Genomic DNA, 21,568 nt, shown 5'->3' on the forward strand with positions numbered 1-21,568 from the left:
GTCACACCCGATAGGTTTTGGTTCACTCTCCAAGCCTAGCCCCCCCAATAAAAATTACATTTTGCTTTCAATAAAGTAAACATATTTTTTTTTTAAAAAAAAAAAAAGCTCTCAAATCACTTGAAATGCATTTGGTAACTCTGACAAAACCCTCGGACAACGAAGCCTGTCATAGAAATGATAAAAAATATGTTTTTGAAGCAGAGATACTGTCTTACAGATTTTTTAAACCTTAGGGTGTTAGTTGAATTATATGTAATATAAGATGATAAACATAAAAAAAAAATCATCCTTTAGAAGAGTAAAGAAATATTACATCCACTAAATATTAAAATACCTATACTTACAGAGAGTTAACATCGTTTGCTTTTACATTGGCTGATTTTCTAGTTAGAAACCTCTTTGTTCTTTTCAATTAGCATTATCCGATTGGCTTACTTGGCTGAGCATCGTTGACCCGCGGTCGCAGAGGGGCGTGTCCAAATAACCTCGGTCCAATCATGAACACCGTGCATAGGAGTATGAAGTTTTGCATTCTAGCTTGCGACCAACTGATTCCACGAAATTTCCGTGCCTCTACCTCTAGTTAAATTATATGAATTAGAAGAGGATAAGTATAAAATAGATTTACTAGGAGAGCCTGTAAACATTATTTCCACTAAATATAAACAATACCTATAGTATTCACCAATGGTGCAAATAAGCAGGATTCGTTGTGTAGAAAAAGAGCTAGGGCGTTGGGGGGGGGGGGGGGGGGACTGTTTTCGGGAATCTGCGGCCCAAGTGTTTTGCATGTGGGGTTAACCGACCAAAGTAATCAGTAACCACGTTTTTTTAGACCGTGGGGGGGGGGGGGGGGGGAGATAACATCCCTTTAAATCTACGGGCATTGTCTGGGTGTTACAGTTTCCATTCCCATTACTGGTTAAAACCTCGTGGCATTTTGTAATTTGGAGTGACATGTATTTTAGATGACAACTATTTAGCTAATTGAAAAGAAAACTGTAGGTACTAGTAACAGTCAAGGAATGCTGACCCCCGACATTCTTTCGCAACCATGTTAAATGACCCCATTGCAACAGGCGATCAAAGAACACCGTCTGTTCTTTGTCTTCGTGACCGGTCCTGTCGGCCATGATTCTCATCTGATGTGGCGTCTCCGATTGCAGAGTCGGAAATCTTTGTGATCACACGCTACTGTAGCCTCCCAAACTGCCACCAGACGCCAACCTCAAATTTGACCATAACCTCAAAACCCATTCTTCCCAACATCCCCGGAAAGTAAAATAGCAATGACTTATCCAGCTCAAAACGGAAGGGGTAGAAGGAAATAATTTTTCGGGACTACACATTTTTTTTTTTCGTGAGGTAGTAGGTATATGTACTGGAAAAATTCGCGATTTCACTGACCTCCAGGATAGACTCCATGATCCTCTATGTTCTCAGGCAAATAACACCTCTTATTGGCTACTGACTCGTGACACCTGTTAACTGGAATGATTCTGATTCGATAATTCTTTTGTTGAGGGTTTTTCATTGGCTCAGAGTTCATCAGATAATACGTGGACCAATCACTGAAGCAGCTTAAGGCAAACGTATTTGGAATTTAGTCCATCGGGAATTTTTCTCTGTCTAGTAGGAGAGTCCATGTTGCCATTCAATAATTAAAAAAGAAGAAAGAACACCATTTAAAAAATCTAATAGTACATATTATCTAACTAGAGATATTGCTATTTGTATATATTTTTTTCCATTTTTGGAAAAAGGGAAACGTTTTGGAGCGAGGGGCAGATTGCCTTATTATCCACCACCTGGACACGCCCTTGTGAACAGAAAATAATAAAAGTAGTGAAAGTGTAATTTTAAAACGACATCCTAACGAAATATTAATATCAATTCATAAAGACATAATCTTTTAATTACATGGAAATCAATACAAATTAATAATCTGACGTAAAGATTATTTTCTCTTTATCATTAAAAACAGCAGTAAATAATAAAATTAATTCAATGCAATGTGTACAATGCATTCCAAAAGACACATCTCAGTGAAAATTAGAAGTTATGTAAAAAGATCTAGAATAATTTTAATGACAAAAAGTACCATTATACATTGTCAGAAATTGTACGTATACCAGACCGTAAAAAGAATATCAAACGAACAGTCGTCTTACTGTCACTTTGCCCGGGCCGCGCACATAGCAGTGGAGTGTCTGCGGTTCTGAATTGCTTTGACTTTAAGCTCCTGCGCATGCGCGCCGACAGGTATCTCCGTGGGACAAAAGACCGAGGACGGAAAAAAAGGAAGAAAGAAAGAGCCGAAGTTTAAAAAAAAAAAAAGAGGGGGGGGGAGACTAAAAAGAAACAGAAGACGAGGTGTATCATGTTCCGGAAGGCGACTAGATGTGCTGTTGTGTCGTGGGTTAGATTAGTTTGTTATTCGATGGTTTTGCTGTAACGTGCTTGCGTGAACAGAAGACTGGTGCAGTTTCGTCAGAGCTGTTGGGTTTTTTCTTTAGCGGCCTTGGAAGCGTCGTCGTGTTGTGAGATTGCGGCGTGTGCGCTCGTTGAAGTTGTGTGTGCTGCTTGCTGGGACACGCAGAGTTGCTGGTGTTCATGCATGACGGCAATTGTTGCGTGAGCGCTCAGCCGTTACTCGCCACGGCGCGTCATCGTCCACAGGAATTAGCCCTACCGTAAGTTTTGAATTATTATAAAACAAAATAATAGTTTTATTACTATTGCGGGGGCCACTGAACACCCCATCTCGCGTCTCGGTATCCACCAATCGCATTGCAGCTGGGAGCTAGAATCAGTTAGGCCGGGTTAAAAAAAAATAGACAAGGAAAACATGACGTAAAAATGTTAAAAAAATAACGTTTTTAAAAATCCGTTCATGAAGTACTCAAGACGAAAAAACGCAACGCAAGCATCGGCAGAAATTTAACACTTTTGCATTAGGGCTTTTGTTTCCGCCGTCCACATTTGAAATAAAATGCTCTCTAAAGTTTGGGCAAGGTTTATAAACGCAGAACCAAAGTAAGAAAATCACAGTAGCGTATAAAGTACGAAAGTCACAAGTGTCACCAATCCTACACCTTGAAATTGTTAAACGAATAATCATTTCTTCCCTGAGCCCTTTTGTTAATTCATTTTTTATCATTAAAGCATATGAAATTGTTAGTAATTTGATTCAAAAGAGTGTATTTCTTTCACTCTGTTTAAAGCCTTAACGTTTTTTATTTTTATTTTTATTTCGGAACATTTCAAATATGGAAGGCGGAAACGCAAGAAGTTGAATGTTGGCTGCTGCTTGCATTACATATTTGCGTCTTGTGCGTATGTAGTTTTTAAAAGATTGTTTAAAACTACCGTTCTTGAACTTGCGTTTCTTGTCTTCTTGCGTTATTGTGTTCTTGCGTTCTTGCGTAGTTTATAAACTCGTCCTTAAATATTTAGACTTCATGCACACAGAAGGCTACGATTTTCTTTTATCACCCGTATCACAAGTTTTGAATAAAATCGAATTATTCAGCATGTCACATGGTTTCGCGAAGAAAATATAATAAAAGATCTTGAGGAAGAAATAAGTTTTCTACTGTTTCACAATTCCAAGTTGTTGGGTTGGTTATGGCTTGCGACTTTTGTGCATTTTAAACGACCGTGATTTTATTGTGGCAATTGTGTGTTTCGCCCTTGCGTTTCGTGCGTTGTTACGGCTTCACGTTTCAAAACATAACCTCCAGTCTAGTATATATACAATGGACATAAACTTTGTTTACTTTGGTGGTTTTAACCTTTGAAAATGTAATGGTTCTATAGTTGGTAGTTATAAGGATAAGTCTTTTTAGTACTAAAATAAAATCCATAATAGCACAGGAACTGCAAAATTAAATATAGAATATATATTTTTTCTCTTTTGGAAATTATACCATGATGTTTATTGCTTAATTCCATCGCGCGAACATAATAATAAAAAAGAAAAAACTATCAGGCTCCATTTAGTCAACACGCGCATTTTCTTATTTACTTAAATAAGTTCTCAAATGACTTAGTAGGACGTTCAGAGTTTCTGATTGGCCGAACACAGTATAAATAAGAGTAATACCAAGAGCGAACTTAACACTAATACCGGACTTGTGTAAATGTACGATTGTAGCTAGTTAGATTGAATTATTGTGTGTTCCATTGTTATGAATAGTACTGTGTTATGATAGTGAAATGCTTATATTGATTGCGTCCTGGCCTTTAGTTTTTTGGTTCAGTCAATGTGATGATAAAATAAGAAACTGATGGTGTTAATCCATTTTTTGAATTGGTTTGTGTAGTCGTGAACATTGTCAGAAGTTAACTGTAGGGCTGTTCGGTGTATGGTATCTCATGGATGTCGGCTTAGCAGGAATGTATAGAAATTGAAAAAATTCGCGTGATTCGCGTGATTTTCTGGTTCCAGACATGAATTTCAGTAAGTCGACGTCTGTTGTTCATTAGTTTCTGCCACTTTTTATCTTCTAGCGGATTGCATGCGATTGATAAGATCATCAAAATTTGGCAATTTTTTTTATTGTTTATTGCCCTTCAGAGCTTGTTAAAAAATACCCGTAATTGAACGACGTCAGTAAATTATGTAAAATCTTCTGCAGTATAGCCTGTTTGAAAAAATACGAGAGTCTTTCAGTATCATGTGTAACATAACCTCTGTAACGAGCAAATTCATGTGTACTCATGTTGTACTCGGACACGAAATATAACTTAGAATTCTTTTAAATAATGTCGAGTGTGATAACCAATTCTAATTACCGATTTTACTTATTTTTGTAAAAATTCAATGTATGGTGTAATAGCATATATTGCGGGTAAGTGTAATAAAAGGCGTATCGCCTTAATTTCACCACCAATAAAGACGGTAATAAAACAATAACTTAACGAGATTCTACCTGAACTTGTTACGTCATTTAGGTTTAAGATTCTACTGGCTGGTAAATCTAGAGTTGCAACATGGAAATCCTATATTGGGAAAACAGTGAATTTAAGTTGAAAAGTTTTAAATTTGAATCACAGTTATTTCCTTAACAATTGACAATAATTTGAATTATGAAATGAATTTGTTTTCTGTGATATAAATATGGTTTTAACTTATATTGGAGTAAGATAATTGACTCTTTTTTTGTGTGCGCATTTGATTTTTTTTTGAGGTGGTGGATAGGTGGGGTGGTAGGAGAAAATTTTATCATAACGTTATGGCATTTCATAAAAGTGTTTGAAATTGTGTGTGGCGTTGGTGTTTTTGTTTATCCCACTAAAACCATGGACCCGTCCGAAACTAATTTTATTTTTAAGTGTTCCCAAATGTTTGTGGAACTAGCAGGGCTACGGAGCAATGTGCCAAGCAAGAATGTTCACATAGTGTAAATTCCTGGAAAAGTCAGGAAATTTTGCAATTGGTGAGGGAAAGTCAGATGTTACTTGAAATCCTGTAAAAGTCTTGGAAATTCCCTAGTGATAATAATTTTAGGGAAAAATGTCATGCCTAAGTCTGCAATAATCTAGACTCTGAAATAATTTTTAAATGGTTTTTTATTGCATAGTCATAGTCTACATACTATAAAATTACGTATGTAAGGTTCCGTTTGAAATAAAGAAATTGGAGACAGAACTAAGCCACATAGGTAAATTTAAGTTAAAAACGTTTTTCATATGCCTGCCATCTCCTCTTAGAAGGCTGGCAAACCTTCATGAATATCCCGGCTGGCACCCAGTGATGATGACTTTCCTGGGGATATCAGCGAGGATCTTCAATGCAGTGGTTATCTGTTGCCTTCTGCATCCCTATGCCGTTGACCATCAAGTGGATCATCCATCCGCCTTCTGGCGAGAGTTCTTCCCCCCCAAGGACAAGAGTGTTGGCTGTACCTCTACTCGCTCGTCCGTCCTCTGAGAGGCCGTTGGCTCTTGGTAGAGGGAGGCCCTCTCGGCTGGCTGATTACAGTGTCACGGGCACTGGGTCAAGGCCGCCCTTAGCAGTGGCGGATCCAGGATTTTGGTTTGGGAGGGGCTTGACCCAGCTGATTGCTAGGCTTTATCAAGGCAAACACTAAAACAATAGTGGACCCAGAAGCTTTTGGAGGGGGCTTGAGCCCCTTAGCCCCCCTCCCCCTTCTGGATCCGCTATTGGCCCTAGAGAGGATGTTATATGGAGTGAGTTGCGTCATTATAGTTTTTTTGGAGGGGGGATAATAAAAAAATTGTTTATCAGTTGACATCAATTGCCCCCAAAGTGCAATATTTCGCTTAGTATTTTTAGTGTTAAATTGACTTTAAAAACGAATTTGATTACCTAATTTAAAAAAAAATTGTATAAGGACGCCTGGACCACCTGGTTTGACACTATCTAATTCAAAGTCCTCGGTAATTTTTTTTTTGGAAAGAGGTGAGGAATTGTTTTAAGGGGGTGGGGGGAAGGACATCCCTGCCCTCGGCGTGGGAATAACCTCATTCCTGCGCCTATTAAAAATTCTAAGTCAGGAGAATTTGGAAAATTTTGGTCAGGGGAAAGTCTGAGAATGTCAGGAATATTTTACTATAGATTATTGTGAACACCTTGCAACTCGCATTTTGGAGAACCATGGTAGAGTTATATGGCGGCCAACCGTATATCGGCATCTTCACGTCCGTTATCACCTCACTTGTGGACGAAAAGTTAAGATGAATTAAAAAGAAAAAAAAGAGGTTACTGTGTAACCCCAGCATTGCAGTCTCTTTCTAACATGCTTCGTGTGTTTTTTCCCCGCAAGTATGGAACCTTTTATTTTGCGTTTCATTAAAATCTAGCGTTTAAAAGCTTGGCCCCGCCAACGCAAAGAGGAAATGAACATTAAAAAAAATATATATACCATGTAATTAGTAACCATTTTTTTTTTCACTGCCTGTGTTCAAAAAACAAATACGTATAAATATTAATCTGCAGCACTATCGCAGATACCCACGTTTGCGAGAGCCATTTCTCGTGTACGTCATTGTGCAATTTATTTATTCTTGTTTGTACAATTGCGGCTTTGTCATTGTGTGAGACCGGAAAAATTCGCGGGTTCAATGAACTTCAGGATGGACTCCAATATCTTTTACACACTCGGGCAAATGCCAACTGTACATTGGCTGCACTTGTGAGTCGTCTCGACTGGGTGTCCTGTGATTCGACACTTCTATGAGTGAGGGTCTCTAATTGGCCCTCAGTCCTCCAGATTAACAGTGAACCAATGGCAGAAGCCGCACCAAGGTATAATTATTTGAATTTTAGCATAACACGAAATGAACCCGCGAATTTTTCAGGTCTCTAGTCATTGTATAAACTCATATATTTATACTTTGGTATCCAAGAGTCACGATTATTTCAGTATTTTACGAATTAATTTCACTCCAGGCTAGACTCGACTCGCCTATACTTATTCAATCCTCTTGAGAATGCGTATTGTTCGATAAAAGGTTCAAACCCTATGGAGAGCTAGCTACACGTGATTGGGTTAGCCACTTCTCCTCCCTTTTTAGGACTGGCTCAGGGTCGTCTGGGGCGTGTCGATACCACTGTGTAGTCCAATCATCAACGTGAAGATGTGTGTATTTACTTTCAAGTCTACTTTGCTACCTAATGAATCCACGGAACGATCGTGGCTGTATCTATGCGGCTATGCATAGAGACAGGAAAAATTCGCGGGTTCAGTGACCTCCAGGATAGACTCCAATATCCTCTATACACTCGGGCAAATGCCAACTATTCATTGGCTGCTGACTTGTGAGTCGTCTCGACTGGGTGGCCTGTGATTCGACACTTCTATGAGTGAGGGTCTCTAATTGGCCCTCATTCCTCCAGATTAACAGTGAACCAATGACAGAAGCAGCACTAAGGTATAATTATTTGAATTTTAGCATAATACGAAATGAACCTGCGAATTTTTCAGGTCTCTAGCTATGCATTATAGGAAGTCAATGATTTGTCTGAAAATAATTTTTTCCTATTTTTTTTTACAACAAAAATATTTCGGAGTGTTTTCAGTCTTCCGTAAATAGTGTTGAGTATAAACATTTTCACTTTCTATAGCCTGTCTCAAGCTTATATTGCAGTACAGATAAAATTGTGACCACTTTTGTCTAATTGTAACTACCCGGATTGTTAACATAATTTTTTTTATGCATATCATCTTTAATTTTAATAAGTTGTAATATATACTTTTAAACATTACAATTGATTTTTTGTATGTCAATAAATTAGTGTTCATTTACAAGATTCTCGCAGTTGTAGACATTCAGACAAAAAAAATTTTCAGTGCTAAAAACTAATTATTATTTCACAAGAGAAACTATTTGTAGGAGTCAGTTAATAACAAGGCATTCCAAAAAAAATTGTTTGTTATGCTCAAAAGGGCAAATAAAATGAAATAAAAATTGACAAAAATAATTGAAACTAAGACAGCGTCTTTCAATTTCGACATCTTATATAAAAAAAATATGAAATTATTTTCTTGATAAAATTATACAGTAAATTTGTGTATCCGAAATTCTCAATGCAAATTTTACTTTAGTATATATTTTTTTCAGTGCAACGCTGTGTTTAAAAGTCCCCCCCCCCCCCCTCTCTAGTGTATATCTGTAGGGACACCTGTATTTCGTGTCAAGGTATTTCACAAAATACTGTAGCTTTTCTCCTGTGGTTATTGGCTGAGGTCGGTGAGAGGTGTCGTCCCGCTCTTGACGGGGCCAATGAGAATGTGGTCACCGTACTGCTGCACAATCACAATTTGCCATGACTTAGAAAAAGCTACAGTATTTTGTGAAATACCTTGTCACGAAATGTATTCGCGAAATACAGGTGTCCCTATATATCTGGCAACAGAGCATACCGAAACAAGGACAGAGTTGATGGCAGAAATCGTGCAGGGTTTTGGTTTTCTATTCCTTATCTCCAGTGACGACCACGAGGCGATATCATCACACGTCGCGCGGGCTTCGATGTCGGCCGGATCGTGGGATAGGTTCCCCAGCGCGCGGCGTTCGAGATAAGCCCCTCAGGCGTCACGCTGGGTTCGCCAACTTCCCGCAAACGCAGCAGAGAAAGGACGCAACACTCAACAAACGCAGATTGCTTTATACCGAATCAATACTACTTATCTTGTTAACATAAAAAAAAAAAATCTTATTTTGTATATCATCATATTGAAAAATATCGACCGGGAAAATGCAAACTATCCTTTGATGACTTGATGTAAGTTTTTGGACATACGCCATTGCTAAAAACTTTTTCTGTTGAAGAAAAACTATTGTGTTCGTTTCGTCTTTTTCGTTTTGTCGTGTTTTTTTTTTTGTCTCGTCTCAACTGTTGTGCTGAATTCTTTTGAGTTCAATATTTTTGTGCTGTCATCATTTGTGTTTTTTTTTTATCGTTCTATTCTGTTTTGGAAAACTATTGTGTTTGTTTCGTCTTTTCGTTTTGTCGTGTTTTGTTTCGTTTCAACCGTTGTGCTGAATTTTTTGGGTTCAATATTTCTGTGTCGTCATTATTTGTGGGTTTTTTTCGTTCTGTTAGTACATTTTTCTTTGTTTTTCTTTGTTTTGTTGACCATATTCCTGTCACGGAATATTTTGTGGTGTTTATATCCTTGTTGACAACAGCAATTTTTTTTTTGTTTTATTTATATATTTCTTTATTTTTATTTTTTAGTTTTTCTTCAACAGAAAAAGTTTTTAGCTATGGCGTATGTCCAAAAACTTACATCAAGTCATGCACTCCCATTGCACAAATCTTTCAAAGATAATATCCTTTGATGCATACACTTGGGAAATTGTTAGTAAATTACTGTACCAACGTAATGAAAAATTATAAATGTTCACATACGATATTTCCCATATTACTCTTATGATATATCTTCTATGTTTTCGTTTAGTTAAACGTTAACTTTAAAAGAAAATAAGCAATATTAGTATGGTAACGTTCCCGCACAAAAAATAGATTAGTAACTCCAATACATGTTAGAAATGTTATTTAAAAAATTTGAGCGTGGAATTACATATTAATGTTCAGGGGTTTTTAAAAATAAAAGAATTAAGAGCCGTGCGCCCGGAGATATGAGACGAGATTATAGGATTTTTATTTTTAGCATTTGATTTCCAAAATTAAATGTTACAGTGTTGCTGATTACTATTTTAAAAATGCAGTTTATTTCATGAAATAGGTGCTATATTCAAAATACAGCGCATATAATGTGTCAAAATGTTACGCAGTATTGTTTTCAACAAGTTAGTGGCACAAGTCATTTTATTGTTGTAATAGAAAGTAAATATGAATAAAGTCGTGTGTTTCATCGAATATATTTTGTTACGAACCTTATACTAAAATATATAGTAACAATCATTCAAATTTGTATGTTAAAAGTAAAAAATATAATTATATCATAGTAAAATTGGGTTTGAATTCAGTTTTGTTTCATGAATTAACAACTTTTCGGCTTTAAATTGTGTACCAAATTGCAATTCAGTGTAATACCCTGTCCATTGAATATAATTATATATATATATATATATATATATATATATATAATTATATATATATATATATATTCAATGTTAATACGGTGTATTGTTACACATTCATGTGTTATTTCCGTTCCATCGCAATTCATCATAAAATCTTTTCCCCAGTCATGCACGGTTAAAAATAACAGTAAATTTACAGACTTTTCTAAGAATTCACCTCAACTGAAGGAAGATTTCTTCGTAATTTTGGATTATTGTATCTTCGTAGAATATGGCTTATTTCAACTTTTGATTTCTGTTTTTCCGCATAAACGAGGTAAACACACTTTTGGAAGAAATAAGCGTTTTTTTTTTTTCATGACTCTCAATCAGTTGTTGGATGTTTTCCCTAAAAAGTATTATTCTTGTGGGCTCATGTTCAAATTATGGTAACTTTGGACCCGTAAATTTACGAAGGTTCCTGGATAATTTGTAACCAGAGTTCTTCGTAAACTTAAGGTGAAAAATTTTAATGAGTGGCGGAACCGCAAGGAAGAAGGTGGTTAGGAATTCCCCGTGGAGCGATGACGTCATTACACTGGTTCCTTGTACGTACTGGTTATTGCGGTAACGGTGTCGTTGAAGGTTGGACAGGGACGAAGGGTGGATGATCTCATTCACGCTCAACATTCAGCGGCTTTGGTTTCTACTAAACGTGTAGAGATCCGGAAATTCGTGCGGAGGTCATTGATCTGCAAGCTAGACTTGACGTTGCTGTGTTTTATCGAGCCTACCCGATCAGCTAGAGACATGCAAAATTCGCGGATTCATTTCGCGATAGGCTAGCATCAAAACAACTATACCTTCGTACCGCTTCTGCGATTGGCCCACATTTTATCGGGGGAACTGTGAGCCAATGGGAAACACTAAACCAAGAAAGTGCTGAATTACGGACAGCCTAGTTGAGACGTCTCACGCGTCAGTAGCCAATGAACAGGTGTCATTTCCGCGAGTATTTAAAGGACTGTGGAGTCTATCCTAGATGTCAATGAATCCGCGAATTTTGCAGGTCTCTACGGCGATCACACCTACAGCGTGCAGAGCGTCAGAAAAAAAAACACGCGATTTGAAAACTGCTCAAGATATCCGAGTGGCGTCTGTTTACGGAAATTATTTAAGAATACATTGAGGTCGGATGACTAGTTCTGTTTCCGCATAACGTTTTTAAACAGTATTTAGAAGAGTGAAAATAGCTAGGTACAGGAAAAAATATTGACCTCTAGGATAGACTTAATGTGCTACCATGACACCTGTTAACAGGGATTCTTTCGATTCGAACCCAGGACCCTCGCCTCGTGCACAGAAACAGATTTTCTGTACTTTTACAAAAGATTCGTTTGAAAACCAGTTGCCAAGGAAATAGTTTGTAATGCTACAAGAAAGATATTGTAAACGTGAAAAACAAATGGCTATAGTCATGTTTTTTTTCTCGAGATAATACTGAATATTTCTTAAGAAAATTATCTCATAATTTTATACTTTAATTGATGTTTCATTCAAGCATATTTTTTTTTAAACCTCGGAAAAGAATATGGAATATTCAATAATTATTGTTTTGTTATGCTTATTAATTTGTGCAGTTGATACTGGAGAGTCGTTCAGGGAACACCACGAAGCGTAAAAAAGGACTGGTAAGATAACAAATGTACAAATATCTGTAGATTTACATCAGTCAGTTTACGAATTACAGTGTTTGCTCATCGACGTACAAGTTGAGGTTTCGTAATCTCCAGTTTTAAATCCCACACCTTGACGCCGGCTCAGACCAAACACACAGGTGATCCATATTCCCAAGGCAGGAGGAGTGTTGCCGGGAGAAGGACGTTTGAGGGGGAGTGTGGGGAAGGGGGGAGGAGGGGGGAAAAGAGGAGTTGTAAAGTCGCAAACAACGCGGTGTTTGCCCTCTGTTGCTCGCCGACAGCCGGAGCCTGGCGGGGGGAAGGCAGGCAGGCAGGCAGGCGCGCCGCCAATATTTGCACAGGCTCGCTCGCCCCGTCTTCTCGCCTGCCTGCCTGCGGTGTTTGCCAACCGGGACGTGGTTCAGCGGTGAGCGCGAGGCGCGAATGTCGGCTACTTTGCAACTTTACAATCGTCGGCGTGCTCTCGTATTAAGCCCAAACACCCCCCCCCCCCTTCCACACCTTCCCCGTTTAGACACACACACACACACGGTGCGCGCGCAGAGCTTCAGGGGAAAAAAAAAACGCGATTCGAAAACTGCTCATACATAGAGACCGGAAAAATTCGCGAATTCATTTAGCGATAGGCTAAAATACAAATAGTTATACCTCAGTGCTGCCTCTGCTATTGGCTCACAACTCGCCTGGATGACTCTGGGCCAATGAGAAACACCCAACCAATGCTTTATCGAATCACAGGCTGCTACGTTGGGGCGTCTCGCAAGACAGCAGCCAATGGGTGGAAGACATTTGACCGAGAGTACGTAGAACTATGGAGTTCATCCTACAGGTCATTGAACCCGCGAATTTTTCCGGTCCCTACTCATACATATCGGAGTGGGGGTCTGCACACAAGCATATAAGAATTCGCCAACGACCCATAAATAATTTTGTTTCCGAATTAAGTTTTTTAAACTGTATTTTTAGAAGAGTTAAAAAAGGCGTGTTTTTTCAGAGAAATTCTAAGGCATAAAAACAATCCATCCGTACAGATTATTGTAAGCACTTTAGGAACATGCATTACGTCCTCATCCTTAATTTCTCCGTCATATAATGTTACGGTTCACAGCATAAATTTCGTGGTTGTCCTGTGCACGACGAGAAGACTGCGCGTCAGTCCAGAGGAGACACCGCGCTAGAAGCACCAGCGAGCGTCGCGCTATCATCCCGCCTCGCTAGCAGAAACACACTCTTGACTCGGCGGGCCCCCTTAACACTGCGTCCTAGTTTGGTTATTGCGCGTTTTCAATCGGGTGGCAAAGTGGACTTGCAGCACATTCATGTCTGCTTCACGTTGATGATTGGACTGCAGTGCTCTTGATGAGGACCGTGGGTAGGGGCATGCATATTTCGCGAAAAGTTTCCAAGACTGGATGAAAGTCAAAACACTGTAGCATCGTCTGTGTTTCGTGATTGGGTAAGTTTATTACAAGTACATGTATACTGTCAGCAAACACCAATCACAGCAATTCAGTTCGTAAGCAAACGCGTCATGAATAGGGGCAGGCATTTTTCGCGAATAAATCTGAACGCCTATTAGACTGCAACAAGGTATGCCCGCACAAGTAGTTTCTTCCTTGTGATTGGCGGCCGTCTGTGAAAGAAGTCGTTGCCTTTTTTTGTCTGAGCCACTCAGGACGCGTTTGCTTTCACACTGAATTACTCTGATTCGAGTTGTATCAATCGGCATGAACCTGAAAGAAATTCACCCAATCACGAAACACAGACGGCGTTACAGTGTTTTAACTTATAACTAGTCTAGGAATCTTTTCGCAAAATATGCATGGCCCTAGTCATGAACCACTTCTCTCTCAGACGGCTGCCAATCACAAGGAAAAAAACCGCCGGTGCGGGGTATACCTTGTTGCAGTCTAACAGGCGTTCGGATTTTTTTTCGCGAAAAATGCCTGCCGCTAACTATGGGGCTGTTATAAACAAGGAGGAGAAAAGTGGTTACCCGATCACGTGGTATACTCTGCAGAGGATGTGACCTTTTTATCAGCCAACGAGCACTCATGAATCGCTAGATTAAGTGTGTATAGACAAGTTGGAGTCTAGCCTGGACTGAAATGAACCCGGGAAATAATAGTGGTTCTACTAAATGCACACCTTGGCGGCTCAGGTGTAGATAATAATTAAGAATTGAGAAAAATTCGCGGTTCTACTTACCTATGGATACTCGGGCATATGTATGTATCTATTTGCATAGGGACTGGAAAAATTCGCTATGTAGGCTTATTAGGGTTGCTCATTGGTAGAGACCTGAAAAATTCGCGGATTCATTTCGTGTTATGCTAAAATTCAAAAAATTATACCTCAGTACGGCTTCTGCCATTGGTTCACTGTTAATCTGGAGGACTGAGAGCCAATTAGAGACCCTCACTCATAGAAGTGTCGAATCACAGGCCACCCAGTCGAGACGACTCACAAGTCAGCAGCCAATGAACAGTTGGCATTTGCCCGAGTGTGTAGAGGATATTGGAGTCTATCCTGAAGTTCATTGAACCCGCGAATTTTTCCGGTCTCTACTGATTGGCTACTGACTCGTGACACCCGTTAACTTGAACTTGAATGCTTTTGTTGCGGTACTTCTTTTTGTTGAGGGTTTTTCATTGACTAGAGAGCGTCAGTTAAACTCTGGCCCAATCACTGGAGCAGCAAAAAATAAACGCATTTGAATTCTAAACTATCGCGAAATGAACCCACTATTTTTTTCCCCCGATCTCCGTCTATTGCTTAGTTAGTGATTCGGTATTATATTGGTTGAGGGTTTCCCATTGGCTCACATTGCAACTGTGGTTCGCAGAAACGGTACTGCCTTTATTTTACGTTGGGTCATAAACCCAAATGAAACTGTAAAAGTGTAACACGCAGTGAACATTGTATACAACACCGCAATCAGCTGGTGTTATTTTGATTGATTGAGGTATTAAAATTGGTGTATTCTTGGAACAGTAGTTGAAATTAAAATAGTTTCTGATATTTTGCACAATAACCGTGTGTAAATCTGATTATCAAGGCAGAATATCACCGTTAGGAATTGGCTTGTAAATCGCTAAACTCTGTGTCAGTTTCGGAAAGCATTCAGAGACCTCGCTCGCCGTGATCGCTGATGCGTTGTGTTCACGACGCGAGGGTCCTGGGTTCGATTCCAATTAGTCGGCGCATACTCAATTTATTGAGCGCTGAGTCTGTGTCCAAGCGGTTCGGGGCCCGAGTCTTTACGAACTTATTTTTGATTTGTAACACCTTAGCTAGAGACCGGAAAAATTCGCGGGTTCATTTCGTGATACGCTAAAATTCAAATATTTATACCGTTGTGCTGCTTCTGCTATTGGTTCACTGTTAATTTGTAGGACTATTGGCCAATTAGACAATCAATAAAAAAAGTATCCAATCACAAGTTACCCACTTGAGACGCCTCAAAATTCAGCACCCAATGAACAGGCGCCGTTTGTCCAAGTAGGCAGAGGATCATGGAGTCTATCCTGGAGGTCATTGAACTCGCGAATTTTTCCAGTCTCTAACCTTAACTCCTGGTGGGAGTAATCTCGTGAACGGGACTGAAGGAAAGGAACGGAAATTTGTAACAATGGTTCACAAAAGAAAAAAAAAGGGAAACTTTATAACATTAACTGTTTAATGGATTTCAAAATAAGATGTGCAGTATTTCAATAAAATTCCTTGACGAGAATCAGGTCCAAAGCCGTTTCATTTTACAGTTTGAAATTTCGGTCTGCTCATCAAAATGGTTCAATAGTCGACGTAGCTATACTCTGACAGCGAATTCTGGCGGTGGGTGCGGAAACTACGTGTGATTCGCGTTCAGAAATGTAGTTAAAAACACATTGTGTTGTATATTAATCACGCTCGGCGTTATTTTAAAGGATTCAGTGTTAAATTTCGTGTCATTGGTTTCGCGTTGTAAGTGTTTTTGCTTCGTGAGAACACAGTACCGAGGTTAGATGATACACAACACTGGCGAGTACTGAAAGACTCACATTTTAAAAATATTATTTATGTATTTGCTCACGGCCAAAGTCAGCTCTCGCCTGAATTACAACTAGCATGTGACAAAAAATCGCTGTTAATACGTCATTACTAGGGGCATGCGGATTTCGCGAAAAGATTTCGAGACTAGCTGAAAGTTAAAACACTGTAACATCGTCTGTGTTTCGTGATTGGGTGAGTTTCTCCCAAGTACATATCAATTGCAACAACACCAATCACAGTGATTCAGTGCGGAAGCAAACGCGTGATGAATGGCTCGGTCAAGTAAGGCAACAACTTCTCTCGCAAACGGTCGCAAATCACATGGAAGAAACCACAGGTGCTGGTATACCCTTGTTGCAGTCTAATAGGCGTTCTGATCTTTTCACGAAAAATGCCTGCCCCTAGTCATTACTTATCATTAACTACAAATAATACTGTACATTACTTTAACATTGCCTTTAATTAAACTGGTTTTGAAGTAGGAATGATTTTTTTTTTTCTTTGAGCGAGACAAGTGAAACATATTTTAGCTAGAAAATGGCATCAAGTTGTCCTGCTTCCGTCGAATTACGTTAATATCGTAAGGGTCGCGGTTACACGGGACAGTGAATCACTTCAGTTAAACAAATTCAACTTCTGCATGCGGTCACACACAGTCTGAACATGTTTCGTTCGAGGTTATTTCTCATTCAACCTAAACAGGTTGGCGAAAGTAGTTCAGTACGAGATCTCTTCTACGAAAACCTCTGATTGGCTGTTGAGTGTTGAGAGTGTAAAAAGGTCCTTTTTCGGAAAAGGCAAGATGTAGAATGTTCCTGGCATAAGTTGGTGTAATATTTTACCGACTGCAACAAAACAAAAATCTACAGGTAAATATTTTATTGTTTCAAAAAATTGATGCTGACGGAAATTCTCTGTAACAGAGGTACACTTGCTAAAATAAATAGGACCCACAGCACGTTCGTTCGATGACAGTAGATAGTCGGTTTTGTAGTCGAACACGCTCTATACCAACTGCCGTGTAACTGTTCACATACGCGTTTGTAAACACGTTTACTTAAACCTGTTCACCCGAAGCAGTTAGGGTGTTCCGCGTAATCCGCGCCCTTGGACCCTGTGTTCTGGATTATTTTTTGAGGCTTCGCGAAGGTTCCGTATCTTTGCCACTGCGCTGCGTGACTTGTTGCTTCGCTCCGTCGTCGGTCGGCGGCTAGCAGCGGCGTAGTCAAGGGGCAACAGTGTTTGTTCCCCCCTCTCTTTACCGTTACCTCATCGTCCGCAAGCTGTCGCCTCGTGAGGTACCTGCTGACGCCCGCCCTCGGGGTCCGGTTCGCTCGTGCGCCTGTCTCGTCTCTTGTCCCGCCTGTCCAAAGGCGCAGTCCAGTTCGCTCGTGCGCCTGTCTCGTCTATTGTCCCGCCTGTCCAAAGGCGCAGTCCGGTTCGCTCGTGCGCCTGTCTCGTCTCTTGTCCCGCCTGTCCAAAGGCGCAGTCCGGTTCGCTCGTGCGCCTGTCTCGTCTCTTGTCCCGCCTGTCCAAAGGCGCAGTCCGGTTCGCTCGTGCGCCTGTCTCGTCACTTGTCCCGCCTGTCCAAAGGCGCAGTCCGGTTCTCTCGTGCGCCTGTCTCGTCTCTTGTCCCGCCTGTCCAAAGGCGCAGTCCGGTTCGCTCGTGCGCCTGTCTCGTCTCTTGTCCCGCCTGTCCAAAGGCGCAGTCCGGTTCGCTCGTGCGCCTGTCTCGTCACTTGTCCCGCCTGTCCAAAGGCGCAGTCCGGTTCTCTCGTGCGCCTGTCTCGTCTCTTGTCCCGCCTGTCCAAAGGCGCAGTCCGGTTCGCTCGTGCGCCTGTCTCGTCACTTGTCCCGCCTGTCCAAAGGCGCAGTCCGGTTCTCTCGTGCGCCTGTCTCGTCACTTGTCCCGCCTGTCCAAAGGCGCAGTCCGGTTCGCTCGTGCGCCTGTCTCGTCTCTTGTCCCGCCTGTCCAAAGGCGCAGTCCGGTTCGCTCGTGCGCCTGTCTCGTCACTTGTCCCGCCTGTCCAAAGGCGCAGTCCGGTTCGCTCGTGCGCCTGTCTCGTCTCTTGTCCCGCCTGTCCAAAGGCGCAGTCCGGTTCTCTCGTGCGCCTGTCTCGTCTATTGTCCCGCCTGTCCAAAGGCGCAGTCCGGTTCGCTCGTGCGCCTGTCTCGTCTCTTGTCCCGCCTGTCCAAAGGCGCAGTCCGGTTCGCTCGTGCGCCTGTCTCGTCTCTTGTCCCGCCTGTCCAAAGGCGCAGTCCAGTTCGCTCGTGCGCCTGTCTCGTCTATTGTCCCGCCTGTCCAAAGGCGCAGTCCGGTTCTCTCGTGCGCCTGTCTCGTCTCTTGTCCCGCCTGTCCAAAGGCGCAGTCCTGTTAAAGGGCGTGCCTCACATTTCAGATCATGATTTAGAGACCCGTGAATTTCGTTGATTCAATGACCTCCAGGATAGACTCCCATATCCTCTACAACACACTCGGGCAAATGCCAACTGTTCATTGGCTGCTGACTTGTGAGTCGTCTCGACTGGGTGGCCTGTGATTCGACACTTCTACGAGTGAGGGCCTCTAATTGGCCCTCAGTCCTCCAGATTAACAGAGAACCAATGACAGAAGCAGCACTAAGGTATAATTATTTGAATTTTAGCATAACACGAAATGAATCCGCGAAATTCACGGGTCTCTAATCATGATTTTATATTTGTATTGATCACAGATCAACTTGTAGACTTTTTAAATGGTTTAACCTGTCACGAAATGAAAAAAAAAAATGTATACATCGCATACTTTTTGCATAATTACCTGCCGAAATTACATTTTCGACGTTTTTGGGCTGTAGAAATAAGGATAATTTTATGGATTGAAGAACTGAAACTTTTAAGGTTTAATTTGAATTAAACTGGCTACTTCATGATATGGTTTTCATTTATATCACCAAAAACTCTTTTTATGTTCCTTGGCTGTCAAATTCCTCACAAATTTGAGAATTTTGAAATGCAAGGTGAAATGAAATAATATTTCCTGGAAGATATTCTAACAGTTTCTTGAAGTAGCCACTAGCATTGCAGCTAAACCTAAAAAAAAATGTTTGAGTCATGTTTTACAGTTGGTTTGCTTTATTTGTACCACACAAAAACTTTAAAAATATAACTTTGGCAGCTAACTATGAAAAAAGTATATGATATGTGTATTTTTATTTTATTTCGTGGAAGTTAAACCATTTAAGAAGACTACAAGTTGATCTGTAATTACCGTAAATATAAAATCACGTCCTGAAATGGGAGGCCCCCCCCCCCCCCTTTAAAGCCCGTCCACGACAGTCCGTACCTACGGACAGTCCGTGTCCATATCCTCTTGTGAATGACGCCACATCGTCGCACGGAAAACTTTCCTGTCCGAATCTACTGACGTCTAAAGTAGTCACGAGAGCGCAGTAAATACACAGCGTCAAAAATAATGGTTTTTGCTTACTGTCTTCAATTTTTTGTGAGTAGTACGCAGCTGAGTTTTGAATATTTAGTTTACTCGTGGAATTTGAGGGGATTTCAATAATATTTATGAATATCCTGCAAGGCGAAAAGTAAATGCCAATAAATGTCCGTTATTTTCGGTTTTACCTTTTTTTTTGAAATGGGAACCGGAAACATGCAACATCACGGGTATTTATTCTTTTGTGCTACCAAAGGTCACAGATTTGGGGGGGAAAAAAAGTTCAAGTTTGAGCGATCCATCTCCAAAACCACGCATGACGTCAGAGGGTCGCTTGGGCCAATCAATGATCAGTGTCCGTCGGACACAGTTTAGGAGACAGGCCTTAATGAGCTACCTCAAGTATGTCCTAATTTAATGGTCATTGACTAAGCAAAATTAGAGTAGTGTCTTTAAGCTTGTGTTAGGACATAAATCATATCGTAAGCAGTGGTACATGACGTAAGACTACCTTTCATAAGTGAACATTTTGACGTGACAACGTCCAATAAATCAATGAACGCTGGCTGCACGCACGAAAAAATGTCCCGTTACGCACATTGTCCCGTTACGCGGTGTCCCGTTACGCTCATTGTACGCTTGCACCGCATCTATCTCTCTTCCACTCGATTGGAACAACCATCGATTTGACTTTTCCGAGGCACATTAAACTTGAAACACTCCTATTCGTTCCCTACTTTTCCTATCATCGTCCTATCCTTAACAGAATAACACAGATTGGAAGAAGTTAAATATCAAACATGTATAAAAGTTATAGTTAAAATAATAAACATATTTGAATTAATGAGTGCAAATGAAGAATTTTTTTTCAATTAAATTGTAGATTTCATTTCACTCCTTCTTTGTAGCTATCCATACAAAATAGTGATGATTCAATAAAAATGATTCAATGTTATTCATAAAAGTATGCAATCATTTCATCAATATTTTGTTATGACGTTGTCACGTTAAACTATCGTCCGTAAACCGACTTTACAGACAACCAATTTTTTATCTTACAATTTCGGGTTTTCTAAAAGTACTGACTTGCCCTTGACGACCCTGAGCCAGTTATAAACAAGCAGGATAAGTGGTCACCCAATCACGTGTGACCCGCCATAGGCTGTGACCTTGCTATTGACCAATGAACTCTCTATTAAGGCTTGATTATGTATATGCTAGTGGAGTCTAGCTTGATGGAATCAAGCGAAATAATCGCGGCTGTATCCAAACCGCCAGACCCCTAGAAACAGGAAATTCCAAATATATATATTTTATAGATCACTTCGGCGCCCAGAGACAACCTGGTTCAAACGCCTCACAAGTCAGCAGCAAAAAAAAAAAAAAAAAAAAAAAAGGTGACATTTGCCCGAGTGTGTATAGGACTTATATGTAGAGACCTGCAAAATTCGCTATTTCAAATCCCTAAAGGATAGACTCCATGATCCTCTACGCACTCGTGTAAATTACATCTGCTGATTGGTTACCGACTCGTAACACCTGTTGACTGGAATGATCGTGATTCGCTAATTCTTCTGTTGAAGATTTTTCATTGGCCCAGATTCCTTCAGATAAACTGTGGCCCAATCACTGAAGCAAAATAATGTCCAAAGTATTTGGACTCTATCCTATCGCGAAATGAATCCGCGAATTTTACAGGTCTCTACCATATGGAGTCTACCTTGGATATAATTATAACCGCGAATGTTTCAAGTCACCATTCATAACCGAACCTTAACTGTTTGTTTTGACTAGTTGCACCTGTTTTCGCAGGAATATATAACTGTTGGTCTGACTCCGATACACTGCATACATTTTTTGCACGAAACGATTTACTATTTGGTAGGGTGTGAAAAAATCTTAGTGA

General features: G+C 40.3%; 1 protein-coding gene across 3 annotated transcripts in view; it reads left to right on the forward strand.

Moving 5' to 3' along the window:
- Nucleotides 1-21,568, forward strand: part of LOC134539531 (uncharacterized) — a 264,735-nt gene that overhangs the window by 32,832 nt on the left and 210,335 nt on the right. The window contains exon 1 of one of the 3 annotated variants that reach the window (XM_063381633.1): nt 2,197-2,696. The exons of the other annotated variants lie outside the window; for them this stretch is intronic. Coding sequence (XP_063237703.1) covers nt 2,617-2,696 — 80 coding nt within the window. The 5' untranslated portion in view covers nt 2,197-2,616. Of the gene's footprint in view, nt 1-2,196; nt 2,697-21,568 lie in introns of those variants that run through there. 3 annotated transcript variants of the gene reach the window in all.

Source organism: Bacillus rossius, chromosome 15, assembly GCF_032445375.1.
Source record: "Bacillus rossius redtenbacheri isolate Brsri chromosome 15, Brsri_v3, whole genome shotgun sequence".
NCBI lineage: Eukaryota > Metazoa > Arthropoda > Insecta > Phasmatodea > Bacillidae > Bacillus > Bacillus rossius.